This window comes from Piliocolobus tephrosceles, chromosome 3 (assembly GCF_002776525.5).
Source record: "Piliocolobus tephrosceles isolate RC106 chromosome 3, ASM277652v3, whole genome shotgun sequence".
NCBI classification, from domain to species: domain Eukaryota; kingdom Metazoa; phylum Chordata; class Mammalia; order Primates; family Cercopithecidae; genus Piliocolobus; species Piliocolobus tephrosceles.
In genome coordinates this window covers 138414028-138428075 of record NC_045436.1, presented here as the reverse complement: position 1 = coordinate 138428075, position 14048 = coordinate 138414028, and the positions used below count along the sequence as shown (strand labels likewise).

The window sequence follows — 14048 nt, the reverse complement described above, 5'->3', positions numbered from 1 at the left end:
CAATGAATCTTCATTGCTTTGATTTTCCAGAGGACGAAGGGATAAAAAGGGATAGATGTAAAAATTCCAAGTATATTCTTTTAAAGAATGGAAGAATGTATATGGAGAATTTGTATATTTATAAAGTTTTGTTCTTTAAGAGACAGTGTAACATTTTCAAGGAAGCTTCAGCCTCTGCATTTGGAAGAAAATAAGACTGAGAACATGTTAGGAAAATACTAGCTCGGGGATGTGACACATGTTTTTCCGATTTTGTTCATGGCAGATATCACTAATAAATGATAGCACTCTTTCCTGCTGGATCTGAATGCAGCCTCAGAATCCTTCACACAGCCCCAGAATCCAACTTCAGAGTTGGCTCTTGTTTGAAAAGTCATTTTCAATCATTTGACTATTATTTTTTTGTCTCTTATTTTTTCTTTTGTTCTCTAAGATTTGTGTAGGAAGCAGTTTACTACATGAAAACTTGTATACGAATACTTTATTAACCTGATAAATATTTGTTGGGCACCTGGTATGTACAAGACACTGTTTTAGTCACTTGAATAGAAGAGTCAACGTTCTACTCTATGATGCTTGCATTCCACTGACAAAACTAGAAAATTTATTAAACAGATATAATTATTCCTGATGGTGATGAGATACTTCTCAGGTTTCCATAGTAGTAAGTGCCTGAGTGAGCACAACTTTTAGACTGGCTTGGTGTGAGTGTAAGAGGAAGAGATATTTGAGCTAGGATACAAGTAATAAGGAACTGCTCATGTAGGAGGTCCAGGACAAGAATTCCTGGCAGAGAGAATAGCACAGGTAAATCCCTGAGGAAAGAATGGATCTGGCACATTTGAGGAAAAGAATGAAGGTCCATATTGCAGAATCAAAATGGCAAGAAGTAACCTGGAGAACTATTCAGTGAGCAAACCAGGTAGGACCTTATAGGTCATGAGAAGAAACTTAGATTGTGTTGGAAATGCAGTGGGAAGTCATTGGAGGGAGTGGAAGGAGTCAATTTGATTAATTAGAGAGATGGCATAACCTGGTTTACATTTTTTTAAGTCCATTTCCAATTTGCCTTAAGAAATTGGGAAAAAAGGCAGCAAGGTGCCTTTTTTTCTAAGTGGGAAATGGGTTTAAGAACATCTGGCTGATTTGGGAAGATTGGATTGAGAATAGGGGAGGAAGCAAAGAGGACGGTTAGATGGCTATCCAGCCATTCATAGAGACAGTTGATAGTGAATTGGAATGAAAGGAGTAATTTAGAGAAAGAGGAATGGATAGAGTTGGAAAAGTTTTGGAACAGTACTTTCTGATCAGTAGGAAAAGAGAAGTTAGTACTACTGGCTGTATTTCAGCTAGATTTAAAATTTATCCTGTAATAAAGGCAACATGAGTTGAATAAACATTCCTTCAAGGATTTTTTTCATCATGTTTACTTGTGAACCCATCACATTCAGTTACTCTTATCTTTATCTCTGTTGACAAACACCACCTGAAGAAATGAAGCTTTCTCTCAGAGAAACAAATGTAAGTACTGGCTTGTGTTGTTTCTTTTCTTGGACCCTTGTTAATCTTACTCCCTCCTCGTTATCTGCTTCATTTCTAGGCATACTTACCCCATACCTTCTGGATCACCTTATTGGATGCTTTTTATCAAAGCCTGGTCTGCTTCTTTGTGCCTTATTTTGTGAGTCTTTGTTTACTCAGTATATTTGTTATTAATGAATCAATGATGCGTCTTTGTACTTTGCCACCAATATCAGCATAAAGGAGGGCAGATTGCTCATATAATCAAGTTGATTATAAACTGACTAAAGTATAATGTCCCCAAAAATATATGTTAGGTAATGGATTAAATTTAGATAGACATACCTAGTTTGAGTCCTCTTAGGCCTCTTGTTAACCCTGTACTGCTTAAAAATTTTTATCAACGACTTGAACAAAATTGGATGTCTGGCTATATAATTAGATTAGTCAAAAATCAGACAGGCTGGGTACAGTGGCTCACACCTGTAATCTCAGCATTTTGGGAGGCCAAGGCAGGTGGATTGCTTGAGGTGAGGAGTTTGAAACCAGCCTGTGCAACACAGTGAGGCCACCGTCTCTACAAAACATTTAAAAATTAGCTTAGTGTAGTGGTGTGGACCTGTGGCCCCAGCTATTTGGGAGGCTGAGGTTGGAGGATCGCTTGAGCCCAGGAGGTCTAGGCAGCAGTGAACTCAGTGAACTGTGATCGTGCCACTGCACTCCAGCCTAGATAACAGACTGAGACCCTGTCTATAAAAAATCAGAGAGGAAATGCCAGAATATGACAGCTTTTATTAGTGAGTGCTGGACTAATTCTACTCAAATGACATTCAGAGCATTAAATTTAAGATTCCATAAGTAGTGTCTCTAAAACTATAAAACCTGTTTTACAGGTAAAGAATGGAAGAAATGTAACAAAGCAAAAAATGTATAAACTTTAATTTTAAAAAATTTAGGCTAACACCAAGCACAAAGCAGCATTGTATAGCTGCTCATCCACATATACCCCTCTCCTAAAGAAAACACCTGTATCATGGATGGTGTTAATAGAAGCACAGTATTAAGAATGAAAAAGATTATCATTTCTAAACTAACAATTTTTATTCTTTATTCAAATAAAATCATTTGAATTAGCCTTGCTAGAGTTTTCTGGCTATACTGCACTTCAGGAGAAATATAAACAAGGCAGTCTGAAGTATATTCAGAAGAGAATGAAGACGATGGTAAAACATGAGAAAATTGTGTCATTAGAGGAATAGCTTAAGGACTTGAAGACATATATGAAAGGAGGGTATATTTTCCTCGGAAAGATAGTCATAATAGCTGCCTCAAAGATTTGTAGCTCTGTTAAATAGAACAAATTTCTCTATACCTTAAAAAGCTAGCAGTGTGAGTAAAAGGTTCCAAGAGGATCAATTATAATTCAGAATAAAGAGGAATTCCAGTTGAAAAAAACTGAAAATTAGATGCCCTGTCTGGAAGAGAGTCAGTCTCTTACTTGTGAAAAGTTTATTTATTTGTTTATTTAAAAAAAGTTTATTATTTACTTGTGAAAAGTTCAAGTTTATTTCAAATGGCCAGTTCACAGGGACCTTGTAGAAGGGACTCAAGCCTTGGTTGAATTGTAGATAAAGTGATGTTACCCACACTAAGTTGCACAACTATCCAGGATCATCTAATGTCCTCTCTTTCTAGACCTACCAGGGCTCAGATATTGACATCTTTGCATTTGGAAACCCCCTGAACACAGCTGCTCTGTTCATCATTCTCCTCCATCTGGTCATTGAAAGCAAGAGTTTGGTGAGTGGTTTTCTCACCTCTGAAGTAGCCTAAAATCTTTTATGCTTGGGGATATGTCTTCTATTAGCAGTGACCCTGAAGATAAGTGGTAATGAGAAGAGTAATGAATCTATGGGAGAAGGGTGATCACAGCTACTCTGGGTGATCACTGAATGCCATTATGCCGAGATTGATGTGTAGCTGGGGAAAGTGGAAAACACCTGCCTTGCTCCCTTTGGTAGTATCAGTGGTGGAGGATTCTTGGAGATGTGGGACACACTGGAGGGATACTTAACCTTCATTCTTCAAGACCAAGCTGATTACTTTCAGTGAAAATGGAGAAAAAGTGTTGTATCATAATCCTGGTACGGTGACTTTAGGGATGATTTTATGCCTTCCTCATAATAAAAAAAAAAAAATCTTTTTTTGGCTCCCCTTTGGGTAAAACCCTTCAGTGGTTTCCCATTGTACTTGGAATAAAATATGAAAGCCCTAAGATGGTGCAGTGATGCTGTACTTCTCTCTCCAACCTCATTTCCACATATTCATGGGCTGGAACCATCTTATCCCTCTTTCAGTTTCTTCAATACATTGAACTGATTACCACGTCAGGATCTTGGCACTTAACTTATCTTTTAATGGAGATAATTTTCATTCCCTCTTGCATCCCTGCACTTTTCCCAACTTAAATGTTATTTAGATTTCATCAAAAATATGGGGGAAATTTCCCCCATAGCCTTTCCCTAACCACTCATTCTCTGATACCATTCTCTTGCTTTTACTCATAACTCTAATCATAATTTATAATTATTTATTTATTTAATTATGTGATTATCTGAGGCCAGGTGCAGTGACTGGCACCTGCAATTCCAGAGCTTTGGGAGGCTGAGATGGGAGGATCACATGAAGCTAAGAATTCAAGACCAGCCTGGGCAACATAGTGAGACCCTGTCTCCACAAAAAATAACAAAACTAACTGTGTGTCATGGCACATGCCAGCAGTCTTAGCTACTTGGGAGACTGGGGAGGAGGCTCACTTGAGCCCAACAGTGAGCTCTGCAGTAAGCTATGATCATGCCACTGCACTCCAGCTTGGAAAACAGAGAGAAACCCTGTCTCTAAAAAAAAAAAAAAAATGTGATTACCTTATTCATGTTTATCTTCCACATTAGACTATGCTCTCTGTGAGGGCAGGGTTCATGCCTATTTTGTTCACCACTGCATACCAGTGTTAAGGACAAGACCGGCACACAGCAGGTGCTCAAAAAATATTTGAATGGATAAATAAATGATTAAATGGCCAGTTTTGGGGTTATGTTTACCGTCCTGATAATATATGAATTTTAAATAGGAAATAGCTGAATAAGGTTATAGCTTAAAATATATGCAGTTATATTACAAAATTATTTATAACAATTTCTAAAGTAGGGCTGATTATTTTGGACATTATTTGCTTTGCTTATAATCATCTATAACAAAATCTTACAAGCTAAAATGTAGTAAAATGTTAATATCTGCAAATACCAGATGGGTAGAGTAAAGGAAATTCTAGAACTGAAATATTTGGGATTGTTTTTATACCTATTCAATTTTTAAGCAATTGCATTGGTACTTTTGGTGGCCACCTGAGAAAATGCCAAGGGTTCTGACATTTATTAGTGTTCCAGAGGATTGAACACATAAGGTGTATCAGTTTGGGTTGGCTGATTATAAGCAACATCATCTGAATAACCTGAACAAATAGAAAAATTATTTAAAAAATATAATGAAGAACCATGATAGAACAAAATAAAGAAAAGCAAAAATATCTGAGAAACCGGAGTGACTCTGGAGATGTACAGAGCAGAAACTAATGGACAGGCTTGTCAGGATGGTTGTCTGGTCTGAACCGGCTCCATTCATTTTCTTTCTGCTCTTACCCCATTGTGCTCCAAGTCTACTATATTGCGATAGAATCCTATTTCCCTAACTTCAGTCACAGGCTTTGACTAGGGGAGGAATATTTTGCTGAGGCCGCACACAATGCTGGGTGTCCTCACCAAGAAGGGGAGTGAAAGCTAGAGTCAAAGATAAACAGAGACTGCTGTTGAAAGGATGCATCATTCGAGAATTGTTTCTTATGCTGGAGGATGCATGGCTAGAGATCCTGGCCCTGCAGATCTCTTGTCAATAAAAGTCAGCCATTCTGAAAGTATCAAACTCTTTCCCTTCATGCTCTTATTCACCATCTCATTGCCACCTCCCACTTCCCTTGTTGGTTTTTACCCAGTATTCTTTGACTTTCACTTCTTTGTATCAATTCATTTAAATGTATAAACTCTATGAAGTCTCTGTCTCACTTGTCAAAAGCATGTTTGTTGTTGTTGTTGTTGTTGTTGTTGTTGTTGTTGTTGTTGTTAAGGAGTCTTGCTCTATCGCCCAGGCTGGAGTGCAGTGGCGTGATCTCGGCTCACTGTAAGCTCCATCTCCCGGGTTCACGCCATTCTCCTGCCTCAGACTCCCGAGTAGCTGGGACTACAGGTGCCTGCCCCCACGCCTGGCTAATTTTGTTTTTGCATTTTTAGTAGAGACGGGATTTCACCATGTTAGCCAGGATGGTCTCGATCGCCTGACCTCGTGATCCACCCGTCTCAGCCTCCCAAAGTGCTGAGATTACAGGCATGAGCCACTGCACCTGGCCAAAGCATGTTGTAAGAGATAAAAAAAAATTAGAGCAATATGGCCCAAATAGAAGGAAAGACATTTGAGAAAGAAAGAAAAAAAAAAAAAAAAGGAATTACTGTTTTAGCAGCATGAAGATCTTAATCCAGGAGTTAGCTAACATTTTTCTAGTTGTTTGTACATTTTATTAAAAAATAAGCAGTCTGTGTGACTCTTGTGAAGATATCTCCATGGGGAAATACCTTGCAAGATTAGGAGAGAAAAGAAGAAAATCTAATCTTATTTGAAAATTATAGCCCTAGAAAATAAAAGAGGTTAATAAAAGCAGTGTTCCCCTAAAAAGCATGACATGTGCTAGCAATAGTACACACCATGATTTTAGGTAATACTGCATACTGCACTAAATAACACTAAATACTACATACTTCTGATTATATCAAAGAGATGTCTCATTTGATGCTATTATGTTTTATCACAGTAATTCTTGCTAATTTCTCTTTATAACAAAGATTAATCAACCCCAGACTCAGCTCTTTTATAACAGAGAATGTTAATATTATGAAGTTGGTGCCAAAAAAAACGCAATTATTTTGGACCAACCTCATACATTTAAAGTAGGCATACACTTTTCTTCATTTTTTAATTTAAATTTCTTTTTTTATTTCTAAAATTTTTGCGGGTGCATAGTAGCTGTATATATTTATGATATACATGAGATATTTTGATACAGGGAAGCAATATGAAATAAGCACATCATGGAGAATGGGATATCCATCCCTTCAAGAATTTATCCTTTGAATTACAAACAATCCAAATAGATCCTTTATTTTAAAATATACAATTATTACTGACTATAGTCATCCCATTATGCTATCAAATAGTGGGTCTTAGTAATCCTTTCTATTTTTCTTTTGTACCCATTAACCATCCCCACCTCCCCTGATACCTCCACTACCCTTCCCAGACTCTGATAACCATCCTTCTACTCTCTATGTCCCTGAGTTCAATTGATTTGATTTTTAGATCCCACAAATAAGTGAGAACATGCAGTATTTGTCTTTCTGTGCCTGCCTTATTTCATTTAACGTAATGACCTCTAGTTCCATCCATGTTGTTGTAAGTGATAGAATCTCATTCTTTTTTATGGTTGAATAGTACTCCATCATGTAGATATACCACAGTTTCTTTATCCATTCATCTGTTGATGAACACTTAGGTTGCTTCCAAATCTTGGCTATTATAAACAGTGCTGCAGCAAACATAGGAGTGCAGATATCTCTTTGATATACTAATTTCCTTTCTTTTGGGTGTACAACCAGCAGTGGGATTGCTGGATTATTATACAGTAGCTCAAATTTAGTTTTTTGAGGAACCTCCAAACTGTTCTCCATAATGGTTGTACTAACTTACATTCCCATCAACAACGTACAGGGGTTCCCTTGTCTCCATATCCTAACCAGTGTCTGTGGGATGATATCTCATTGTACTTTTCTTTCTAGATAAAGTTACTTAATTAGTGAGCCAATGTTAAGAAAAATCATATTGCAAGATATGCATGAATATGAAAGTAGCTAGGCTGTGGTATGACACGCAGACATTTATTTCTTGCTCATATAAAGTTGGCTGATATTCCAGACAGCTCTAGAAGCAACTGTCCTCTGAGAGAACTTCTTGGTCAGTATGGAAGGAAAGGAAAGGAGACAGCATGGAAAACTGCAGACCAGCTCTTACATGCTTCTAACCTGAAAGTTTTACATACCCCTTGTAATCACATTTTATTAGTCAAAGCAAGACATATGGCCATGCTTAATTTCAAGGGAGTGTGGAAATATCATCCATCTGAATGACATTCTACTCAGGGAGCAGAATGACAGTATTTGTGAGCAATAGTACTGTCTAACACCTATTTGAATGGCTTAAGTTTGAGGTTCACTGGGTTAAGGTATTACATTAACAAGGAAACAGACCAATGAGTAATTATATGAAAAAAATTAAGAAGAAAATCCAGACACCTCTTGGTGCATGGATAGTATAGAATAAACTAGTCAACAGAATTCCCTTTTGGTATTTGAGTTAGTTTTACAGAATTCAAACAGTGAGGTAACTCATTCAAAAAAATACTCCCATCTCTTTGATATCTTATATTTTGTTTGTTAAGATTTGTTACGCCATTCATCCAGTGCTTAGATGTGTTGTCTCTTTAATGGAGCAGATTTGTCCAGGTGGCAATACCGTATCTGTGAGAGAGCATTCATTTCCTCTGTTCGTCTTGTCTTACAGACTTGGATTCACATGCTGGTCATCACTGGTAGCATCTTGTCTTATTTTTTATTTGCTATAGTTTTTGGAGCCATGTGTGTAACTTGCAACCCACCATCCAACCCCTACTGGATTATGCAGGAGCACATGCTGGATCCAGTATTCTATTTAGTTTGTATCCTCACAACGTGCATTGCTCTTCTGCCCAGGTATGGTATTTATTTTATCATTGAGAGAATAAATGGAATCATAGGCTAGGAATCCTTCAAGTAACTACTAAGAATGGTTGGCAGGCCACCCTGTTTAGTAGTGAGAAAGTCAATTTGTGTCCTAGTTAAAATATTGGTTTTAACTGTTTTATCAGAGAACATAAATGGCTTAAGCAAACCGAGAGACTGATTTATCTCTCATGAAAAAGTTTATCTGGTTGACAGTTTACAGGGATAGGGTAGCTTTGCTTCACAGAGTTATCTAAGGATCTAAATCCTTTCCTCTATCTTTTTACTTTACTGTCTCCCAATGGTCAGCCCCTTGTCTGGGTCCATTTCGTGCTGCCACAGTGGAATATCACAGGTAACTTATAAACAGAAATTTATTGGTTCACAGTTTTGGAGGCTGAAAAGTCTAACGTCAAGCCACCAGAAGATTTGATGATTCCGATTCCAAGATGGCACCTTGAACACTACACCTTCAGATGGTGGAAGGGCAAAGAGGCAAAAGGGGATCGAACTCGCCCTTTTATAATGGCACTAATCTCACTCATGGGGGCTCTGCCTTATCACCTCTTAAAGGTCCTATCTCTTAATATTGTAAAAACAGCTGCTAAATTTCAACATGAGTTTTGGAGGGAATTCCAATGATAGCAGCCCTTATCTGCATGACTGAAGATGACTCCTCAGCTGATCCCCAACCCTGCTTGCCCCTGTATACAGGAATGGGAAAGTACAGGGCAAGCAACTTTGTTTTTGTATTTTTGTTTGTTTGTTTGTTTTTCTTGTAGTGGCATGAACCTACATATGTACATTGTAACTGAGTGGCTAAAATCTCGGAGTTTCTAAAAGGAAGAAAGGGAGAATGGGTATTGAGGGACAAGTAGCAGTCTCTACTACAATCTGTAAACACTGAACACTTTTCAACTTTCCTCCTTTATCTGAGTTCAGTTATTACCCCAATTCTAGTTTAATCTGATTTATAATATTGTATGGGATGGAAATGACTAAGAAGAATACATGGGTTTTTAATATATGGATAGATTCTTGGAACTCAGAACTCATTGTCTCTGCAGTTTCACAAAATCTGTTTAGCTGAAAAGATTACAACAAATAGTTGTTCTCCTTTTTTAAACATAATTGAGAATCATAGTCGTGAGTTCATGTTATTCTATAACAGCGTCAACAAACTGTTACAAACAGCCCAAATTTGGCCTACTGTCTGATTTTGTAAATAAAGCCATACTCATTTACATATGATCTATGGCTGCTTTTGCAATACAACAGCAGAACTGAATAGTTCCAACAAAGTTTGTCTGGCTTGCAATGCCTAAAATATTACTATCCAACCCTTTACAGAAAAAGTTTGCCCGCTCTAATCTGTAACTGTATCATACAGCACAACGGACACAATCTTTTGTTGCTGATGAATGTCTCTTCCAGAAATGCATAAGAAAACCCGTCTGAGTTACTCAATGGTACTTATATATAACAATATCACTGTGAAACTAAGATACTTCTATAGTGCTCACTGCTATTGCCAGCTTCCAGATTAAAAACTGACAAGACAAAGTTATAGAATGTCTGGAAAAACAATTAAGGTTTTGGCTTTAAAAATTCTGGGCCTTTAACAGTATAGATCTAGCATTTTTGTGGTATACTAAAAAAATGACTCCCTAAAAGATTTCCATGTCCTAATCTCTGTAACCTGTAAATTTTATCTTATGTGGCAAGAAAAGAACTTTGCATAAGTGATTACATTATGGATCTTGAGACAAAGAGATTACTCTGAGTTATCCAGGTGGATCCTAAATGTAACCACAAGTGTCCTTATAAGAAAAGAGGCAGAGGGAGATTTGACACAGAAGAGGAGAAGGCACTATGCCTATGGGATCATGGATTCCTTAGCCACAAGCCAAGAAATGTCATAAGCCACCAGAAGCTGAAAGGGGCAAGGAATAGATGCTCTTCTAGAGAGGGTCCAGAGGGAGCACACCCTTTCCAATACCTTGATTTTGGCCCAGTGAAGTTAATTTCATATTTTTTGCCTTGAAAACATTGAGAGAATAATTTTTGTAATTCTAAGCTACCAAGTTTGTAATAATGTGGTATAGCAGTCATAGGAAACTAATACAGATTTGGGTACCCAGAATAGGTTTCTGCTATAACAAATGCAGAAAACTATGGAAGTGGCTTTGAAATTGAATAATGGGCAGAGGTGGGGAGAATTTTGAGGCACATATAGAAAAATCCTCTTAGACTTCTGTACCCAGGGTCTTGGTAGAAATATGCACATTAAAGTTGTAATCAGTGATCTTGATAGCTACATTTACTTATTAGTTCCAATATTTTATTTTAGATTTTCTACATATACAGTAATGCCATTAGCAAATAATGACCATTGTGTTTCTTTCTTTCCAATACGTAAGCACATGATTTTTCTTTCTTTTTTTTTTTTTTTAATTATACTTTAAGTTCTAGGGTACATGTGCATAATGTGCAGGTTTGTTACATATGTATAATTGTGCCATGTTGGTGTGCTGCACCCATCAACTCGTCAGCACCCATCAATTCATCATTTATATCATGTATAACTCCCCAATGCAATCCCTCCCCCCGCCCCCCTCCCCATGATAGGCCCCAGTGTGTGATGTTCCCCTTCCCGAGTCCAAGTGATCTCAGTGTTCAGTTCCCACCTATGAGTGAGAACATGCGGTGTTTGGTTTTCTCTTCTTGTGATAGTTTGCTAAGAATGATGGTTTCCAGCTGCATCCATGTCCCTACAAAGGACGCAAACTCATCCTTTTTTATGGCTGCATAGTATTCCATGGTGTATATGTGCCACATTTTCTTAATCCAGTCTGTCACTGATGGACATTTGGGTTGATTCCAAGTCTTTGCTATTGTGAATAGTGCCACAATAAACATATGTGTGCATGTGTCTTTGTAGTAGCATAATTTATAATCCTTTGGGTATATACCCAGTAGTGGGATGGCTGGGTCATATGGTACATCTAGTTCTAGATCCTTGAGGAATTGCCATACTGTTTTCCATAATCGTTGAACTAGTTTACAATCCCACCAACAGTGTAAAAGTGTTCCTATTTCTCCACATCCTCTCCAACACCTATTGTTTCCTGATTTTTTAATGATTGCCATTCTAACTGGTGTGAGATGGTATCTCATTGTGGTTTGGATTTGCATTACTCTGATGGCCAGTGATGATGAGCATTTTTTCATGTGTCTGTTGGCTGTATGAATGTCTTCTTTTGAGAAATATCTGTTCATATACTTTCCCCACTTTTTGATAGGGTTGTTTGGTTTTTTCTTGTATATTTGTTTGAGTTCTTTGTAGATTCTGGAAATTAGCCCTTTGTCAGATGAGTAGATTGCAAAACTTTTCTCCCATTCTGTAGGTTGCCTGTTCACTCTGATGGTAGTTTCCTTTGCTGTGCAGAAGCTCTTTACTTTAATGAGGTCCCATTTGTCAATTTTGGCTTTTGCTGCCGTTGCTTTTGGTGTTTTAGACATGAAGTCCTTGCCCATGCCTATGTCCTGAATGGTACTACCTAGATTTTCTTCTAGGGTTTTTATGGTATTAGGTCTAACATTTAAGTCTCTAATCCATCTTGAATTAATCTTCGTATAAGGAGTAAGGAAAGGATCCAGTTTCAGCTTTCTACTTATGGCTAGCCAATTTTCCCAGCACCATTTATTAAATAGGGAATCCTTTCCCCAGTTCTTGTTTCTCTCAGGTTTGTCAAAGATCAGATGGCTGTAGATGTGTGGTATTATTTCTGAGGACTCTGTTCTGTTCCATTGGTCTATATCTCTGTTTTGGTACCAGTACCATGCTGTTTTGGTTACTGTAGCCTTGTAGTATAGTTTGAAGTCAGGTAGCGTGACGCCTCCAGCTTTGTCCTTTTGACTTAGGATTGTCTTGGCGATGCGGGCTCTTTTTCGGTTCCATCTGAACTTTAAAGCCGTTTTTTCCAATTCTGTGAAGAAACTCATTGGTAGCTTGATGGGGATGGCATTGAATCTATAAATAACTTTGGGCAGTAAGGCCATTTTCATGATATTGATTCTTCCTATCCATGAGCATGGTATGTTCTTCCATTTGTTTGTGTCCTCTTTGATTTCACTGAGCAGTGATTTGTAGTTCTCCTTGAAGAGGTCCTTTACATCCCTTGTAAGTTGGATTCCTAGGTATTTTATTCTCTTTGAAGCAATTGTGAATGGAAGTTCATTCCTGATTTGGCTCTCTGCTTGTTTGTTACTGGTGTATAAGAATGCTTGTGATTTTTGCACATTAATTTTGTATCCTGGGACTTTGCTGAAGTTGCTTATCAGCTTAAGGAGATTTTGGGCTGAGACAATGGGGTTTTCTAAATATACAATCATGTCATCTGCAAACAGGGACAATTTGACTTCTTCTTTTCCTAACTGAATACCCTTGATTTCTTTCTCTTGCCTGATTGTCCTAGCCAGAACTTCCAACACTATGTTGAATAGGAGTGGTGAGAGAGGGCATCCCTGTCTTGTGCCAGTTTTCAAAGGGAATTTTTCCAGTTTTTGCCCATTCAGTATGATATTAGCTGTGGGTTTGTCATAAATAGCTCTTATTATTTTGAGGTACGTTCCATCAATACCGAATTTATTGAGCGTTTTTAGCTTGAAGGGCTGTTGAATTTTGTCAAAAGCCTTTTCTACATCTATTGAGATAATCATGTGGTTCTTGTCTTTGGTTCTGTTTATATGCTGGATTACGTTTATTGATTTGCGAATGTTGAACCAGCCTTGCATCCCAGGGATGAAGCCCACTTGATCATGGTGGATAAGCTTTTTGATGTGCTGCTGAATCCGGTTTGCCAGTATTTTATTGAGGATTTTTGCATCGATGTTTATCAGGGATATTGGTCTAAAATTCTCTTTTTTTGTTGTGTCTCTGCCAGGCTTTGGTATCAGGATGATGTTGGCCTCATAAAATGAGTTAGGGAGGATTCCCTCTTTTTCAATTGATTGGAATAGTTTCAGAAGGAATGGTATCAGCTCCTCCTTGTACCTCTGGTAGAATTCAGCTGTGAATCCATCTGGTCCTGGACTTTTTTTGGTGGATGGGCTATTAATTGTTGCCTCAATTTCAGAGCCTGCTATTGGTCTATTCAGGGATTCAACTTCTTCCCGATTTAGTCTTGGGAGAGTGTAAGTGTCCAGGAAATTATCCATTTCTTCTAGATTTTCTAGTTGATTTGCGTAGAGGTGTTTATAGTATTCTCTGATGGTAGTTTGTATTTCTGTGGGGTCTGTGGTGATATCCCCTTTATCATTTTTTATTGCGTCTATTTGATTCCTCTCTCTTTTCTTCTTTATTAGCCTTGCTAGCGGTCTGTCAATTTTGTTGATCTTTTCAAAAAACCAACTCCTGGATTCATTGATTTTTTCGAGGGTTTTTTGTGTCTCTATCTCCTTCAGTTCTGCTCTGATCTCAGTTATTTCTTGCCTTCTGCTAGCTTTTGAGTGTGTTTGCTCTTGCCTCTCTAGTTCTTTTAATTGTGATGTTAGAGTGTCAATTTTAGATCTTTCCAGCTTTCTCTTGTGGGCATTTAGTGCTATAAA

General features: G+C 37.8%; 1 protein-coding gene across 7 annotated transcripts in view; it reads left to right on the top strand.

The window, feature by feature from the left end:
• Window positions 1-14048, top strand: part of ATP10D (ATPase phospholipid transporting 10D (putative)) — a 118959-nt gene that overhangs the window by 98659 nt on the left and 6252 nt on the right. For 5 of the 7 annotated variants that reach the window (XM_023224522.2, XM_023224521.2, XM_023224520.2 and 2 more), the window contains 3 exons: window positions 1601-1681; window positions 3217-3321; window positions 8242-8429. The exons of 1 other annotated variant lie outside the window; for it this stretch is intronic. In XM_023224522.2, the coding sequence (XP_023080290.1) occupies window positions 1601-1681; window positions 3217-3321; window positions 8242-8429 (374 nt within the window). The remainder of the gene's footprint in view (window positions 1-1600; window positions 1682-3216; window positions 3322-8241; window positions 8430-14048) is intronic. One more of the 7 variants, XM_023224523.3, reaches the window with a different exon arrangement.